Source organism: Solanum stenotomum, chromosome 9 (genome assembly GCF_019186545.1).
Source record: "Solanum stenotomum isolate F172 chromosome 9, ASM1918654v1, whole genome shotgun sequence".
In the NCBI taxonomy this organism is placed as follows: domain Eukaryota; kingdom Viridiplantae; phylum Streptophyta; class Magnoliopsida; order Solanales; family Solanaceae; genus Solanum; species Solanum stenotomum.
In genome coordinates, this window is record NC_064290.1 from 47311417 (window position 1) to 47330493 (window position 19077).

The 19077-nt window shown below is 33.2% G+C and overlaps 1 protein-coding gene and 1 pseudogene across 3 annotated transcripts in view; both read right to left on the reverse strand.

Annotated features, from left to right (window-relative positions):
* The window catches only part of LOC125875987 (protein DETOXIFICATION 32-like), a 133786-nt pseudogene that overhangs the window by 25381 nt on the left and 89328 nt on the right, over positions 1-19077 (reverse strand).
* Positions 1-19077, reverse strand: part of LOC125875986 (protein DETOXIFICATION 29-like) — a 114592-nt gene that overhangs the window by 25249 nt on the left and 70266 nt on the right. The window contains exons 7-8 of one of the 3 annotated variants that reach the window (XM_049557076.1): positions 9385-9471; positions 8784-8819 (exon numbers count right to left, since the gene is read on the reverse strand). In XM_049557076.1, coding sequence (XP_049413033.1) covers positions 8796-8819; positions 9385-9471 — 111 coding nt within the window. In that variant the 3' untranslated portion in view covers positions 8784-8795. Of the gene's footprint in view, positions 1-8757; positions 8820-9384; positions 9472-19077 lie in introns of those variants that run through there. The other 2 variants (XM_049557072.1, XM_049557074.1) reach the window with 2 other exon arrangements.

Here is a 19077-nt window from a genome sequence, read left to right on the forward strand (position 1 = left end):
CTGAATAAGAATCTCGATAAGAGAGGATTATACGCACTCGAGCAGCCAACAATCAAGAATAATAGCTATAAGTATAACAACGATAACAACTCAATTACATTGCTCCTAAGCTTTAAGGAAACATGCCATAGGAAGAGAATAGCCTTAACATACCTTTTTCGCTAAATTCACGTGGCCTAAAGACTTTAACTCATAACTCCCTCGATACTACAACAAGGTAGGACCATAATCAACACACAACATAAAAGATACCATGACAATACAATAAAAGATATGTATTTCCGTCGCAAATTGCTATTTGCTGCTTATAAAAGCTATAGTCAATGAAAGAAGGGTCTTACCTCGATCTTAGGTTCGTAATTCACCTCAAAACCTTCAAATATACTCAAAACCCTGCTGTCCCAACACTAAAATGTGATATGCTACGCAATCGATAAAACAAATTATACCACGATGATGAGCTCAACGCGTAGAACAACTTTCGTCAAGGACTTACGTCGAGAAAATATATATTTCACTTGATCCTAAAAATGGGTTTCTATGTTTTCTCTGTATATTTAACTTAAAATGAAGAAAAAAATCGAAGAAGAAGATATATACAACTTTCCACCGACCTAGGGCCCCACCTCACGTGCCTGCTTGCGCAGTCCCACAAAAATGCGAATATCTCTCTATTCTGAAGTCGTATGAATGAACAGTTTGATGCGTTGGAAACTAGACTAGTAGACCTTCGATTCAATAGTTTATGGGCCCCATAACTCTCTATAGATTGGGAGAAAACCTCCAAGACATTTGACCCTAATTTCAGAGAAACCTTTAAGAAGTTACGATAACTTCCGCCAACTTTTATTTTGCCACTTACCTAACTTCAAAACTTTAGATGCAACACTTGAACACTTAAAATAAGACATACCACATCATTCTTAATTTATTACTCACCCTCCTTGTCTTTCCACGAAGATACGAGTTAATTTAGACGTTTTGAAAGTCGGGGTGTTACAGCTCCGCATAGTCCTATCATGCCCAACTGCGGCGTCTCTGCGCCTTGTCCTTGCTCCTGTGCATTTTTCTCCTTTCGCTCTCGCAGGATAGCACCAAGGCTCTTCAGTTCGGGGCACCTTGTATGACCATGCGGCCCGCCGCATATGTAGCAGCCACCTTTGTTGGCAACCTTTATCTTCCTCTCCGTGTTGCCATGACGTCCAAACTTCTTGCCATCGGACCTATATGTGTCATGTTTCTTGGGATATAGCCGCTGCTCCTCGTCTTTGCCACGATCTCCCCTACCATGGTCATGACTACTTCTTGCCTCCTCTCCTCTGGCTCTATAGGGCTTCTCATGCCTGAAGTCTGTTAAAGCTTCGGCCTGCGTGATGGCTTCATCTATGATCTTCACTTGCCGACGTTCCAACTCTGTCCTGGCCTAATTTTGTAGCCCATTCATGAAGTGAAACAACATATCATCATCGGTGAGGTTAGGAATTTGAAGCGTGAGGGTAGTGAATTTCTGCACATATGCGCAGATGCTGCCCGTTTGCTTTAGCTCCCTAAACTTGCGCTTCGCCTCATAAATGATGTTGTTAGGGAAGAAGACTTTCTTGAACTCCTCCCGAAATTTCTCCCAGGTGTTGATGGTGCACGTCCCCTTCCCTATCTCGGCCTCCTTGCGCCTCCACCATAGCATGGCCATCTCCGAAAGATACAACACAGCGGTGTTAATCTTACTCTCGTCGCTCTTCAGCCCGTTGCACTTGAAGTAATTCTCCAAATGCCAAAGGAAATTCTCCACCTCTTGCACGTCACGGACGCCTTTGAACATAGGTGGCTTGGGAGCCTCGACCCTGGCCTCCTTGTTTCGGTCAAGCGACGATGATCCTCCAGCTGCCCCACCTTCCTTGAGTGCTTTCATCTCGGTCTTTATGGTCTCAATCGTGCTCAATGCCTCCATGAGTCGACACTCCAAGGAAGTGATAGCCTCCTTCATCTCAAACTCAGCCCGCTGACGTCCCTCCAACCCTTTTCGGATGTTTTCGATCTCTTCAAAGGTGAAGTCCTCAAGAGTCTTGAACTTGCCATCAGCCACGTTCAAACGCCGGCCTAATATCTCCACGGCCTGCCTCGCCACTTCAACCCTTGCGACCCATTCTTCTCCAGCGGTGACGTCAATAGACTCCTCGCCACGTTCATCGTCACTTGCTTCGGTGGTCGAAGGTGGATGAAATGTTAGCGCCTCGCTTGGTGTGGGATCCAGCAGCATTTCCTCATTACTCTTTTGGTGCTTCTTTCCCTTGTGGTTCCTCTTTCCACCATCCGGATGGACGTTGGTGGTACTAGCAGCGTTCACGTCTCCTTCGATTGCTATTCCCTTAGTATCAAACCTTCGCTCTGATACCACTTTGTCACGGACTTAGAGTCTTACTAAAGCTCCATGCGGCACTTGACAACTTACTCGCAAATCTTTCACGATCTTGTAAGCTCAAGTAAGCCCTTTGAAACTAAGATCGCTAAGAGAACGAAAAGAAGACTTAGAGAATTTTGAAAGAAGGCTTTTGTATTGCTTGGATAATGCTTTACAACTTGGATGGTTGGATGGTTGGTGCCTTGCAAATGAGGGGCACCTCTATTTATACTACCTCCTAGGGACTAAAATGTAATTAATATTTACTTTACAAGTCCCTAAATTATTTACACTTTGGTCCCTCCCTAGAATCTTCTACTAATTCTAGGAAATTCTAAAGCTTTCCAAGAAAATATCTAGTCCCTCTTCTAGAATTCTCTACACATTCTAGAGAATTCTAAGGCTTTCTTGGAAACTATCTAGGACCTTCCATTGCCTTCTAAGTTATTCTAGAGAATTCTAGGGAATTCTTTAGCCTTCTTGAATAATCTAAAGGGTTCTAGAGTCTTCCGAAAACCTCTCCACAACTCTAGACCCTTCCGCTCCTATCCGGACGCAAAATTTAACTGTGGTGTGGCGGGACGTGACATCAGTCTCCTTAAGTTACAAGGAGCATGATTGCTTGTGTTTACTCTTCTTTTTTTTTTTTATCCATGTCCTTCCTTTTAGATTGCTTCACTCCCTGTTCATTTACCTGCATTTTAGACTTGTCCATCTCAAATTGTCTGTCCTGATTTTTAAAATGAGTTATCTCAAATTATTGTTATTTTAGAAGTTAAAGATAACATTAATTATTATTTTTATTTTATTCTTAGTAGTTATACTTGTTTTTTACGACTATAAAGTACAAACATCTCAATAAAATAAATATTTATTAGAAACATATTCTCTTTGTCCCATATTAGTTGATCACTTTCCATTTTGCAGGGTACTTAAAAAATCATAAATAAGAAGATAATTTTACTAATTCACCCCTTAATAAACTTATCGGGAATTTTACAAATAAATGTGAACACTTTAAAAAAAGATTTAATTGCAAGGGTAATATAGAAAACTTTTAATTAATGCTTTCTTGATTTAGTAAGGTGATCAATTAATATGAGATAGTTTTTTAGTATAAATTATAATGATCAATTAATAGAAGATATAGAAAGTATTATATTTTCAGACATATATAAGGGTAATATAGTAAAAAAAAAAAACTTCTTAATTACTCCCTCCTTTTCATATTAATTGAATTGTTGAGACATTTTTCATTTTTCAAATTAACTTAATTGTTCAATTTTCTAGACTACTTTAAAAATGTTTTCCAATTTTACCCTTCATTAGTTAGTAGTGGAATTAGTTATTAATTAATGTTTAGTTGTTTTAATCATAAATTTGACAATAATTAATAAGGGTAAAAGTGGAAAGTTATACCTAATTTATGACTTAATCTTCTTTTCTTAAAAGGTGTGAAATACCTCAAACAATTTAATTAATATAAAATGGAGGGAGTAATATTTTCTTAAAGGAAGTGTAAGAAAATAGGATCAAGACGAAGGGAGTACATAATTGTTTATTAAATGAGGTCACCGCAAGAAGTTAATTATTTCCTGCGCAATGTGCATTAAGGTCGAAATGCACAAATACATCCTTTTGAAATCATTAATTGACTTATGGCGTATTTAGCTTTTCTTTTTTTTAAAAAAAAAATTGTCACGACCCGAGCCTACACCCTGGATGTGGCCGGCACTCGAAGACCATTGCTGGTCCCCAAGCGAACCCTCATCCTGGCTGACTACAAGCGGAAAACTGATTCAAGCATACAAAGCTTAAAAACTGAAATAAAAGTTCATAAGACTTAAATACAAACTTTAAGTCCAAAGAAAACTATGTATAATAAAATATATACAACTCGCCATAAAAAGGCAACTTTAGTCTTTAAAACATTTAATAAAATAAATGATACAGACTTCTCAACTGACTATCTATGAAGCCTCTAACTGATAAAGATGGAAGTCGGGACAAGACCCGCGACATCCTAACAACTGATATAACTGAAAGGTAAATAAAATCCTCCGAAAGCAAGGAGGCTCACCATAGCTAACTCGAACTCTCGGATGTATCAACGAAGCTCCTGTTGATGATCCTGAATACCTGTGTCTGCATCATGAGAAGATGCAGGCCAAATGGCTCAGTACGTGGAATGTACGAGCATGTAAGAGGAATTCTAAAACATAAACATAAGCTTGAGACTTGATAGAAATGAAACATACTTACCTCTTCTCAAACTTACTCAACTCAAGAAATACTCAAGGGTACTCAAATCTACTCAAACTTACTCAACTCAAAAGTACTCAAGGATAAGATACTCAACTCCGAGATTAGATACTCAACTCAAGGATATGATATTCGACTCAAAGATATGATATTCGACTCTGGATACTCAACTTTGAATACTCAACTAAATATGACTGAACTCATTTCAATATAAAGCAATTTAAAACAAGTGCAATATAAAGAAACAAACTGTTTAAAAACATGCTGTCAAATCTGTGTGTATGCAAGGATACAACATAACTCTGAAATGTATATAAAAATACAATAAACTGATGTATATAAAAATACAATAACTTCTGTGGGAGTTTCTCTAACCGACAACCATCACATAAGAGCTATAGTGATGATACAGCGATCTACCTCACGCTGCCAGCGCATCCTATACCCGGCCAAAGGTATAGGACCTGAACTGCCTAATGGATCCACTAGTCTATTTCGAAAAAGGTTCATCTAAAAAGTATGACCCTTTTCTACCCATGGTGGCTACATGGTTTATGGAGGCTGTGAGTTGTCTAAACTCTCCCCCATATCGGTGCTCAATACTACTCCCAAAAATATACTAGCTCTTATGTTTTAAAAACATACTTCTTTCTGCTGATTTGAGATAATTGCTCAAAAACTTAGCTCAAAGGCTATCTTGGAAATCTCAGTTTCCCTGCTTGCTTCATTTAGAAAGCTATTACTCTTTTCTGAAAACTAGCCCGAAGGCCCTTTGGAAATCTCAGTTTCCGTTCTTATTTAAATGTGAAAACATTTATAAACTCTTTGGGAATACTTAGTCCCCATATACTTTTGAAGAAAAAGACTTCAAACTTTACTCTTTACTCTTTACTGAACTCAAAACTTAAGTCTTAAAACAAAGTTAAAACGTTTGTAAAAGACTTCTTAAAATATGGTTCATACCGAATTATGGACATGAACTACTCAATGCAAGGTTTTCAATAACCATAGATAGAACTCAAATACTTGGAACTCAAGAACTTCAATGATATTACTAATTTCAAGAATGCTCAACTCAGAGGGTTCGTGCGGAATTATAAGCATGAACGACTCAACTCAAAGACTCAAAGATACTTCTCTTCTCAAGACTGCTCGACTTATAGGATTCATGCGGAATTATGGGCATGAACAATTCAACTCAAAGACTTTATGGGTAACATGTAATAGTCCCATGCTTAGAAATATAATCTCAAAGGGGATTAGGAACTCAATACTCAAGACTTAGAACTTGAAGATACTACTCCTCTCAAAGATACTCAACTTCTGGAGTTCATGCGGAATTTATGGGCATGAACGACTTGACTCGTAGGTCTACATAACATTATGAAACTCATGTATGTGACTCTTCTCATTCTCTGACTTACTTCCTCAAAACTTAGTTCAAATCGATAGTTGATCTCAAAGGATTCACAATTGAACTCAAAGGCTTCCTTGAACTCTACTCTTAACTCTCTCTTGAATTTGAATTATGAATTCAAGAGTTATGATTCATGATATGAAGGATCTCAATAACAATATAGCTATTCGATAATTAGGAATATAACTTTTAAAAGAAACGTGAATTCAAGAACTCAAAATCAACTTATCTCAAGAATACTCAAATCTAGGGAAAGTTTCCTAGATTACTCTTTTACTGATCTGAAAGTAGATGTAGGGTGTGAGGACGAACTAGTCCAACACTATGATAGCCTTACATACCTAGAAGAACAAGATTATTGAAGAATCTTGAAGAATCTTTAAGAATCTTGAAGAAGAACTTGATTAGAAGCCTTGAAACCCTAGCTTGAAGGTAAACAATCAAGAAGACCTTTCTTGAGATTCTCGAGTTAGTTTCTTAAAATCTCTATAGCCAAAAATTATGATTTTCATGAGTGAAGATGAAAATCTGATTGTTTTGAGCTTTTTATTAGTCAAGAAATTCGTTGATGGTTTTCTTGGAGGTAAAAAGACAAAAACCGATTATTTTCAATATTTTCCCGTCGGCTAATTCGTAACAGCACTGTATAGGTTACTAAAATAGTCATAACTTTTTACTCAGATATTGGATTGACGTGAAATTGGTGGGGTTGGAAAGTAGATTCAATTACCTTTAATTGGATAGGTTATGGCTCACGTAACTCTTAATATTCTAAGAGATATGGTCGTTTAAAGTTGACCTAAGCAGAATCTTACTTCAAAACTTAATAAACTTCAAGAACTCATCAAGAACTTAAATCCTTAAATTTCAAGAACGAAATTACGCTGAATAAATCATGATTGGCGTGTGGGTGAAAGAACCCAACACTATGGAAGCTTACATACCTCTTAGGGATCAAATCCATGGCGAAAATCCGCTACAACACGCAAAAATCTCGACGAACGCTTGATCCTCTCCTCTTTTCTCCTCTTTCTCCTCTTTTCTCTTCTTGAACTCTCAACTAAAACCCTAGGTGTATTTTAGAATTATAAAACTGAACCTAATCAGATTAGACCCCTAAAATATTACTAAAAACGAATTAAATCTGTTTTGGTAAGGAAAAGACCAAAATACCCCTCTAAAACCCGGTTTTGACTTTCTTTAACTGGACAGCCTAACTTCAAAAGGCCATAGCTCACTCATCTGACCTCGAAACTTATCAAACTCGGCGGCGTTGGAAAGATAATTCAAAGATGTTTCCTACGGTAACTGATAGAACGCCTAAATCATCCTGAGCTAGGAGTTATGGTCATTTGAAGTCAACCCAAAACTCATACTTAGGTTAACTTGTAAGATTTCAGATTTTGCTATTTCCAATTTAATTCTTTTTGGAACTCAAGGTGCTACATCTAGTGACCTTAACACTTAAGAAATTTTAATTCCTCGGTAAAATCTCACTCACTACGATGAACGGTTCGAGTCTTAGTTCAAAAAAATTTCTGGGGTGTTACAAAAATCGCCAATAAAAAGTACATATTATACATTCGATTCTCCTCATCCTTCACCTTTGAGGAAGAATTTTTGAATAGGGAAGCTCATTGCATGGGCAAATAGTTGAGGAATCATCCAAAGAGAAATGTACTTGCCCATTGTGATGATCCGTCACATCATCATGTCATATAAGTGTCACACAAATATCATATGGCCTAAATGTTGCTCATGTGGATGACTTACATAGGAGAAAGACTTTTCCCTGAGAAATATAGAGATTTCTCAAGGAAGATTATAGAATTGCATAGAAGGTCCTAGAATATTCTAGTTATGTAGAGAGATCTAGAAAATAGATCTAAATATAATTACGGAGAAACTTGCATAGTAATTATTATTTGCATATTAGTCCCTAAGTTAACCGTATAAATAGAGGAACATCCATATGAAAAATCATCAAGCAAAAATTAATTAAAATCTCTACAAAATTCTTCCTAACAATTCTCTTGTGTTCTTTTTTTATTTCTCTTAGCGATTCTTGGAGTTTTAGTTGACTTGATATAGTAAAAACGTGAACAATCTGTCAAGTACGCTTAGTTGGAGTCTAAGTCTATGACACCATTCTACAATCTCAAATTCTCAATAGGTTGGCCAATGAGTTGTAGAATTTGAGTGATAAATGAGTAGAGAAACATTAAGGATAATTCTATTTTGTTGAGTATTATCCTTTGAAAAAACTATCTATCACTTTTAATTTTTTTTTAAAATATTGAGAAGAAATTATTTATATAATGTGTAAGGATAATATTAAAGAATAGTTAGTTAACATTATTGTTGATTAATTCGATCGATAAATCTTTATAAAATTATGTGTTTTGAAAATTTGTTATAACATGCAATCATAAACATTTATTTATACAAGAAATATGAAGATATGTAATTTATTAATGCGGCGACTTAGGATATTCTGATACTTTTTCTATGAGACATGCATGATTTGCTCATTTGATAAGTTCGTACAAGAATTGAGAAAATTTTGATAGTTTTAATAAATTAAAGAGTTTTAATGTTTATCAAAAAATATAACTTAAAAATTCAAATAATTTGTCCAAACAAAATTTCAACTTCTTTTCAACTTAATTTAAATCATGTCCAAATAAGTCCTTAATCATTTGCTACCTCTCCATTCTTTTACCCTTTCTCAGCAACGGAAGCCTGCAGCAAGTGGGAAAATGAAGTACATTGATAACATTTTCATGTACAGTAGGAAGTAAGCTTTGTTTGGTACCTATTAAGTTATATTTTTCAACGTAAAAAGGTAAAGATTGTACTTACATTATGTGAAATTGAATAATAATATCCTTTGTTAATACTTTGATCCAAAAATGCTTTTGTCGTTAATATTTTAATCCAAAATGTTCTTATTGTTACATTTGGGTCAAAATTGCATTTTTTCTGATAAACATATTGTTCCTTTTTTGTATAAACACGTTTGTTTTTTCTAATATGATCATAGTAACATATCATTAATTTTCATTTAAATAACGATAAGATTCATTTTCCTAATAATATATAAACTATATTCATTTAAACAATTATTTTCTTTACAAAATCTCGGATAGACACCTTGTTCTTTAAATTAAGCATTTTTTGAAAGTAAAAAAAAAACTCTTGATCTTTCAAAAACATGATCAAACAGGCTCACATAATAATGGAAATGATTAAACAATATTTTTCTTTTAAAAACACTATTATACATGATGGGTTTGCAAGACATTACCTCTTTATTCCAGTTAGTTTTGGAAATCATGAGAATAAGAATACTGGTTTGAAGTGTTGTTCCTAACAACATTCCGGTCCACATGCCCTGCCATTTATAGTATATAAATATATAAATATAAATACAAACCAAAAGAAAAGATAAGAACCATATATAATAATGTTCCCAACATTGTTTTGACTTTGTACTTCCTCGATCCAAAATAAATGAATTTCAGACACTTTATCTATGTTCCAAAAATGAATGAATTTTTAAAAAATTAAAAATGTATTAATTATTTCTTTCCAAAATTATCTTTTATTCAATGAGTTTTTCAACTACATATCTAGTTTTTAAAAAAGTTTGGGAAGAAACAAAAGAATAATATAGACAAATTATCCTTTAACTAATATCATGAATTACTTTTCTTAAGAGGTGTATCACACTCTAAAAATGTAACGATTTGATCTGTTGTTACTAAAGGCATCTAATTTGAGCACACGATGATTTTTGGGTCAGGTTGACGTTTGCCCGCCGTAGCATGAGGCTTCTCACTATGGTGGTGCCGCTGTAGAGGGCTGACGAAAATTCTACAACCTAATTAATGTGTAGTCTTATACTTTCCTCTCACTTTTGAAAGGGGAAAATAGATGAGGACTACTCCAAAAAACCTTCCAAATGCACACGGGGAAAGGGAGCAATGAGGGGGGGGNGGGGGGAGGGGGGGGGGGGGGGGGGGGGGGGGGGGGGGGGGGGGGGGGCGAGAATTATTGCGCAAGTTAGGTAAGAACCTAAGGAATTCCGGTTCTTGTTCATCATGGTTTGCTCTCACGGAGTCAGAAGTTCATCAGTTGATGCTTGACGCTCAAGTAGGCTAGATTTCCTTCAACTGAGTAGTTAAATCGGTTTTACTACATTATATCTTGTAAATGTTTAGAGATTGCATGCATAGACCTTTGAACATAGAGTCTGAATGGTTATAGGTTATTGTTATTACTATTAAAGCAGGAGATGAGATAATGGCTAGGGGTGACTCTTTAGTCTTGTTTAGCTTTGAGTTTCCTTGTTAGGATGATTTGTGTTGTCCAATAGATATAGGTATTTATCTTTACTGCTTGTTGTATCACATGGGTATGTATAATGGGGAGAATATATGAATGCATATATAATGATAATAAGTTGATAATCTCATATAATGAATCAGTTATGTTACTTGTGGAAGTGTTATTGTTCATGTTGTTTGTGATTGTGCATGATTGTATGTGTGATAACGATTCTCCTACCTAGGTGTTAGAGTAGGTGCTTGCATAGCCCAGTGAATCAGATCGTGACAAAATATGTCTCTGTCTACTTAATTTTAAAATTCCCTTTTACCCTTAATGCCTCCATCCACTTAACTTAAAAGTTCCCTCCCTCCGTCAAGGATATACATGGAGCAGTATCTTTCTATAATTAGAAATAACTTTATTTTAATATTCCCCTTACCCTTAATGAAATACTCTCTCTGTCTAATATACCAAAAATATATATATTTACTTTTACTTGTCCAATTTGAAAAATCAAGAAATAATTTATCATTTTGTTCCTAATTTACCTTTTTTATTATGTCAAGTCAATATTGAATGAGTGGAAGAACAGAGATTAGTTTGTACTTTAGATTTTCGAAAAAGAAATATCCATTTTTATTAGTCCAATATAAGTTGTGTTTTTATTGTAGAGAAGGAGAGAGATTACAATACCTTTAACACCCATGTCGAGGGAAAAGTTAAAAATAAGACCCAAAGGAATACCAAATACATAGTAGCATACTATGTTAATGTAAGCTACATGTGTTTGCCAACCTGCTCCAATAGCCACACCTGTAATTGTTGCTCCATTATTAATATTAATATACAAGCGATGTACATTTATTGGCAATTATTTTGGCGGACATTATTTATATCAATTCCTCTAAATTTAATTTTAAATTGTGACTCCAAAGAAGATATTTATATAATTTAATTGCACAATTTATCCTTTAAATGAACTGATCTAATAAAATATGATACGTATTTTGAGATGAAGAAAATATACCTAAAAGAGTAGATTGAAGACCGTTAAGCATAATTACAGTTCCTAATGGAGGAGTAAGTTCATACACGGCTTACTGAACTTCAAAACTTTTCGTAAACAAAGGAGGATATCAAATTCGGGCAACAAAAAGTGCTATCGTAAGTATTGTCCCAATTAAAAGTGAAGTAATTGATACCACTAGGACTGAAAATTTTGTTGTTCGGGGGTGCCCTGCTCCTAGTTCATTTGACACCCTTACATTGCACCCAAAAAGAACAATTTCATTTTTTTTTAGGTTTATTACTTTACTCCATTGATAATCGGGTTGATATCTCTTAGATGATTACTTGGGAAAAGTGATTATAGGTGACAATAAAGTTTCAAAACTAAAAAAAGTGACACGAGTCTTAATTATTGAGTAGATGTGATAATTTTAAGATTAGTATTAATGACGTTAAATTTAAAATCCTTAAGTTTTATTATTTACATAAAGATCTTATTTTCCCCACTCCTCCCCTTCTTTTTTGGCCGCCATCTCCGTCCCCACCCTTTCTATTGTCACCATCATTTCCTTCATTTCTATGGCCACCAACACCACCACCTCTTCCTTCATTTTAGTAAGAACGGCATATAAATAGGAATGGAGGGCGTAATTTTTAAATCGTGATATTTCTAAACTTAAAATTTATACATTCAAAAAATATTATTTAAATTATAATTCTTCTCGTATTAACTTGATCAAAAAATATACTTTCATGATATTGATAAAATTTTACGTTATTTGAATAGTAAAAAATGAAAAGTGTCACACAAACAAACCTTATTGATGCATTAAAGCCAATGCACAACATGAACGCAGTGGCGGAGCCCGAATTTTTAATAAGGGGGTTCAAAATCTGAGAAGTAAACACATGAACTAGTGAAAGGGGGTTCGATATCTATTATACATATCTAAAAAATAATTTTAACCATATATAAATAGTAATATTTTCCATCGAAGGGGATTCGAAAGAACCCCTAAATGCTGCCTCCGCCCCTGCATGAACGTCCACCCAACAATGCTGGTGCTGCAAACCATCGAAACAAAAAAAATAAACATAGTAAAAGAGTTATTGCTTCCTTTAATGGGCTTGAGATATAATTTTTAGTGTTTGATGCCTGAAAATGCCATATATTTTATATATGTATATTTTCACACCAAACACATCTTAATCTTAAAAAGTATAAAGTAAAGTGAAAATACATATCACCTAATCACGATTGAACAATAAATATTTATCTACAATTTGATAAAAAAAATTGTTCTTTTATGATCACTCATAAATTTAAAAAGTTCTAGAAATATTATCTCCTATTTTATTTTTACTCATATCTTATGTTATTTTTTTTACTTTGTGAGGAGGTTATATATTGTCTTTTTTTCGTTTTTTATTTTTTTAATGAATTTTAACTATTATCATTTTCAATTATGGAGATGTGTGTAGAAGCCTTTTCAATGTGAGGACTCACTAAACTAAGTATAATTCAAGAAGTAAAGTGTATATGTCTATTTGTTCAATTTTATACAAGTTTAAGTGTCTACTTGTGCAGAACTAAAGTTGAAGGGCATAAATATCTGTTGAGACCAAGTTAAAGGGCATATTTATGTATTATGCCTATTTAAATTGTTTTCTTGAAAGCTACATATAATGAGTTCTTCCATATCTTGGTCATTTGATTTATTAGAATACCTTACGTGTAGATGATTAGTAATTGTGATTTTAGGAACATCCAACATGATGACATTTATATAGAGAAACTAGCACAATGGTTAACGGTTATAAATACCAACTTGAATTTCTTGATTTTCAATCCTCCTTCATCTTACATTGGACTCCATAATTACATAGTTGAGCATGATCTAGCGAAGGATGATTGTGGATGAGCCTTAAAAGGCTGAATTGCTAATTATGAAAGTTGGAGTCTCATAATCTCTTTGGGAATTAAGAGTTATCTGATGGCCTTTTCATTATAATTGAAAAGGTAGAATGAATGTGCAAGATGATAGTAGTTAAATAAATTATTCACAGTACTGTATGTTATCATGTGCTTTGAGTCTTTAGTGTTAGATTTGGACTCTTTTTGGTGCTTCTGCTTTGTCTTTCGTGGTTTCTCAACCATGTAATTATATCTTTTAGTGTTTGAAGTCTGCTATAAAACATAGCAGGTTAATCTTACACTAAAGAAAGTTGAACTGTTTCATTCTCAAAAGTTCATCACCATATGTATTGCATATATATTTAATTTCCTAATTCTTTAAGTTTGTAACTATAAGTGAAGTGGGATTATATAAACTATCTTTATTTTATATATGTTGTAATTATAGTTTATTTTTAGCCTTATTTAGAAATGAAAGTTGGGTGTAGGAACATGGCTATTAAAATTTGTACTATTTGTTGCATTGCAAGTACCTTTGGTGCCATCTGATGATTCACTCTATTCATGACACATGTACAAGTATAACACATGCCTTCCCTTTGATTACTCAGAATTCACTTTGCCTTAATTTCATCGCCATGACTGCGGAGCTTTCTTTTGGAGTTCACCGACGTCTCTTGTGTTTACAACCTTCTTTTTTCTCAATCGTGAGTTTTCAACTATTCTTTCCCTGTTAACAAACATTAGCTTTGCTAGGTCTATTAGTTCTTCTACATTCACAAAGTTTTTTTCTGTGGATGCATGTTTTGAATTTATACTCTTTATTTTCTTTTTTCCCTAAATTTGAACATTATATTGCTACAAACTATTTGTGTTCTATTCTATTCTTCACACAACTTAACAATATGTCCGAACGTATTTGAAGCTCTAAGATTGCAGGCATGGGAAAAGTAAGTAAAATCAGAAAGATAAATGACTTGCCAACATTTAACGACTTGATTACAATTCATTTAACTCGAATAGTATGAATTACACTCTTTTTAAATCTTATTGTTTGAGATATTTGATGCACAAAGTGCTTGTTGTTATGCCAGAAACAACTATATCACATTTAGTTTTTTTTTTGCCTTTTGATTGATGTTATTTTACAATATACTCATCTGTCATTATGTACATTATTTATTCTATTGGATAGTATTGATAAAAAAATATTTATGGGACATGTGTATTTTTGTTAGAAAAATATTGCCTCATTTTCGCACTCCTTATTTTGAAAAATATGAAATTTATAGGTATCTACTTTTTTTTGGAGGGGGATTATTCCAATGGACATTGGGTCCTCTTTTCAATGGGTGCAGGGTGTTAGGTATCATGGTCTTATTTAGGAATTTTCTTGAAGAAACACATTGCAAAAGTTGAGCCAAATGACAAGTCGTTTAAAAATAAATGCAAGGAAAGTACGATGTTAAATAAAGCGAGACTTGCTCTATTGGTTTATCATGTAGGACTCTTTTGATATCTTGTTTAGTGTAGCTTTTGTTGATTGTCTTTATCGATTGTGTACGTGTTTTGTTCTTAACAATAACTTGATGCAGGTACAAAGACATTTTACAGTGGTTGTTAAAGAGTAAAAAGGATTTTTATGCTGATTTTCAGTGTTTTTGACCGCCTCAATTTGTTAATTTACAGGTAAAGCAATGTATCGTCTTATTTTCAGTTGTTTTGATAAAGGAAGGGGTTATACCTGATGATGCACTTGACTCTCTAATTCTTACAGAGTCTAATAAAGAAATTTTGGTATTGTAATTTATCTCTTGATTCATATTATTAATATGATTATTGCAGTTAGTAAAATAGTAGTTTTCATATCGTCTTGCTTTTATGATTTTGTTTTATAAGCCTTACATTTCCCTCTTTATCTGAATATTCTGTCATGTTGATCCTGACTCCTGAGTCTGAAAGAGGCCTTCGAGCCTTACATGTTTATTTTTTAAAAAAAAAAAGGAATCCTGAGTCTGAAATAGTACTATATCTATATTAGACACTAATGCAACTAATAACATGTAAAGCTGAGGGTTGGGTTAGAGCATGATTTTGTGACAATTGAAGGTAGTTGGTTGTACTATTGAACTTGGTAATTGGTTAGAATAATGCTTAGTTTGTATTTGATGTTAAACTTTGGCCCTTTGAATGAAGATGCATTTGTCTTAATCCCCCAATTCAGATTGGAACTGGTAACATGAGAATTTTACGTCCTTTGCTCTCTCTCCTGTTAACAAGCATGGAGCTTCTGGTCATGCCCATTTGTTTTCTTAAGCTACTCTCATTCTTATTTCTCTATCTCTCTGTCATACATAAAAAAAAAAAAATCATTTTTCCCTTTTGTGGGCCACTAAATTTCATCAGTTTCTTCATCTGTTGAACATTTTTAGAGTTGCTACATTTTTCTATCTTGGTGTGGTCCCTCAATTTATTGTTTCCCCATTTGAGTTGATTTGTTTTGAGAAAAAGTTAAATAGGTGAAATTATCAATTTTTCAGGAAGAATGTTATATGCATTGATTGCAATCAAATTTGTTTTTTTGTTTGTTTTGTTGTGAGTCTTTATATTAAATTACTTATTTTAAGGACGACAAAGTATTGTTACAACTAAAAAAGGGAAAATGAAGGGTTGAACTGGGCTATTTAGAGGAGAACTAATATGATGATATCATGGATCTTTGGGAGCTTTCAGGTTCTCGAGCATATTTACTGCAATTATAATTTGGCAATGGTGCCAACTTGATGTTTATAATCTTGAGCTATAAGTTATGAAATTCGGATAATATTTAGCATTATTAATCACTAACTTAAGTTGTGAAAAACAAAGCCAGAGGAATAGTCACTAAACTCCAGTTTTGGTAATGAGCACTTGATGGAGTTGCATATTGATCATCATAGATCCGACTTCCTATAAACCTTGCAAAGTGCTCTACTATCTTTTGATTCTATATATGAATGTTCCTTTGAATGTATCATTCAACTATTTTTTGTAATGTAGGAATTCTTTAACCACTTGATTTTACCGGTATGATAACAAATTATGCGTGACAACATGTGGAGGTAGCTTCTCTTTTTATCATTTTGAGAAATGTAGATAAGTATGTTCTGATCTATTTGATTAGTGAGAAGATGTACTTGAAATGTTGCCCCTGCTCTTCTTTTTGAAAATGTATGTCCATGACCATGATGAGGGTGTGAAGAACTTAGCATCTGTTTATCCAGACAAATAATTTTATGTAGTTCCTTTTACTAAAATCTATAATGCCATGTAAATGTGATTCTTCCAAAAAAAATGCTCAATGTTTTTTGAGAAACGTAGGATCTAATCGAATGTTTCTTTGTTTTGAAGGATATTAAGCTCTTATGTACTCAATGTACCTATCAAAAAGAAAATATCACACATTTTGATAAAGGAAGAGAATCAGTTAGAGAATGCATTGTCTTATTTGTCATTGTTCAGGAGAATACATAACAAGAATGGTACTCTACTTTTAGGTAAATTTTGCTGGATAGATTTAAAAAATTCTACCTAAAATAAGAAAATGAAGGAACTGATTGATTCCATATGTGGAAGGCAATGTTCATTAACATTCTTACATATTTGTAATTTTTTTGCACTTATAATGGCTTGGCTTCTTCAATTACTTATCAAATATGTGTTTTTTTTTTGGTTTTTCACTCGGTGTTCGGAGCCCACGTTAGAGCTCCGACTAAATTCGGTTGCGCAATGCAGGGCCCATTCGGAGGTGGCGCTCCCAACAGGATTTTCTTCATACCAAGGATCTATAAGTTCAGTTTTTTTTTAAATCCAATGTCACTACTGTTTTATTGTTTGTAGTAGCCAATTTTTTGTGTTGCTTCTTCTTTTTCTGAAATTTCTGCATACATCCAATTATTTTTCAATTTTCTCAAAAACGATGTATAAGGTTCAGTTAAAGAGGACGAATTCACTCTTGATTCTAAATTTTCAAGTATGAAGTTTCGCACTCCGTCATTCCCTCTTTCAAGTAAAACAATGGAGGGAGGTAGAAGGCATAGAAGTGTCAAGAGAAATGGTTACGACAAGGCTGGGCTTAATTCATTTGATATGATTTAGATTTTTTGGTTGGCATAAAATCAACAGTGATATCATTACTTCTATTTACTCAACTGGATTCTTATCAAGTAAAATGAGTGATGATATGTATAATTCAGAACATAAAACATGTTCTCTTGCAAGCACCAAATCTACATTCACTGAAGTCATGCACACAATTAAATGAGTGAAGGGATAAGCAATTGATTGTGAAAGTTGGTTTGCTATGTTATGTTATATGGTTTTTATACAACGTTGTTGGATTGTACAAGAAAGACTGATGTACCAGCTTTCTAGAGAGAGAAATCTGAGTTGATCTTTAGCTAAGAAGCTCGAGGAATTTGGAAGACTTGTGTAGTAAAAGTTGCTAGGAAGCACAACAAGACACTACTATTTGGCTTGTACCACTTGTGCATAATTTTTTAAAAAAAGATTTGTATGTCTTTCCCTAACATTTCACATATATGATTTCACGTCAATTATACCAATCCTATAAGCTTTTGCAGTTTTAACTGTATATTTTTCATATGCAAAGCATTCACTACATGAAATGTTAAGTGGTGGGCCCGTGCTGGCACGAGCCATGCCTATCTAGTATATATATATATATATATGAGAAGTGTTAAATGGTCAGAAAATTTAAAAAATATAATATTTTTTTAATTTAAAAATAAACTAATATTTTTTTCATTTTTTAGTTTAAAGGTATTAAAGTTAAAAGGGTAAAAATGTTTTAAAAAGTAAAATAACATAAATAAAATATCATTATGGCCAAATTCTGGCCAAATTTTCTGGCTAAAAAGATTTTTTCTATATATAATAGGAGAGGTGATGTCGCCTACATGCCAGCACCACAATTAATTTCACTTTTTTACTTTTTAATTATCAATTAATAATTAATAAATATATATATTCTTACGGATTTCTGTCAGAAAACGTTAGAGATTTTCAAAAAAATTAAACATACACGTGTCATCTTCTAATTATTCATTCATTTTAACATTCAAAATGATAAATTATCATAACAAACATTAACACGTGTCAGCATTTGCATTATATAATTTGACATTTCAACTTCTGATTTTTAAAAAACTTAAATAAATTTATTAAAGGAAGTATTTAATATGCACGTGTCAAATCTAGATCAATTAATCACTAATTTAACATTTAAAATAAAAATTAATTAAAATATATTAACATGTGTTAACATTTGCTTGATATAATTTAACGTGTCAATTTCTGAATTTACAAAAATCTGAAATAAAATTATTGAAGGAAGTTTAAATATACACGTGTCATATTCTCAATTAAACACTAATTTAACATTTAAAATAAAAAGTAATTAAAATACATATAAACACGTTTCATCATTGGCATGATATAATTTTGTCTGTCAACTTATCAATTTTAACAATTAATTGTAAAAAAATATCAACACTATAGCGGTATTAATATTAAAATCTAATACAGTTTCATTGCATAATATAGAATGGCGTGTTAGCTTCTTCAGTTCCAAGTAGCTTTGTTAGCAATATCTGGCAGCATCTGAATTAACCTCTAATTCTGTAATAAAAAATTTAAAAGGAATTTTAAATTTAGAGCAGTTTTAAATTAAGAGCAGTTCTGTAA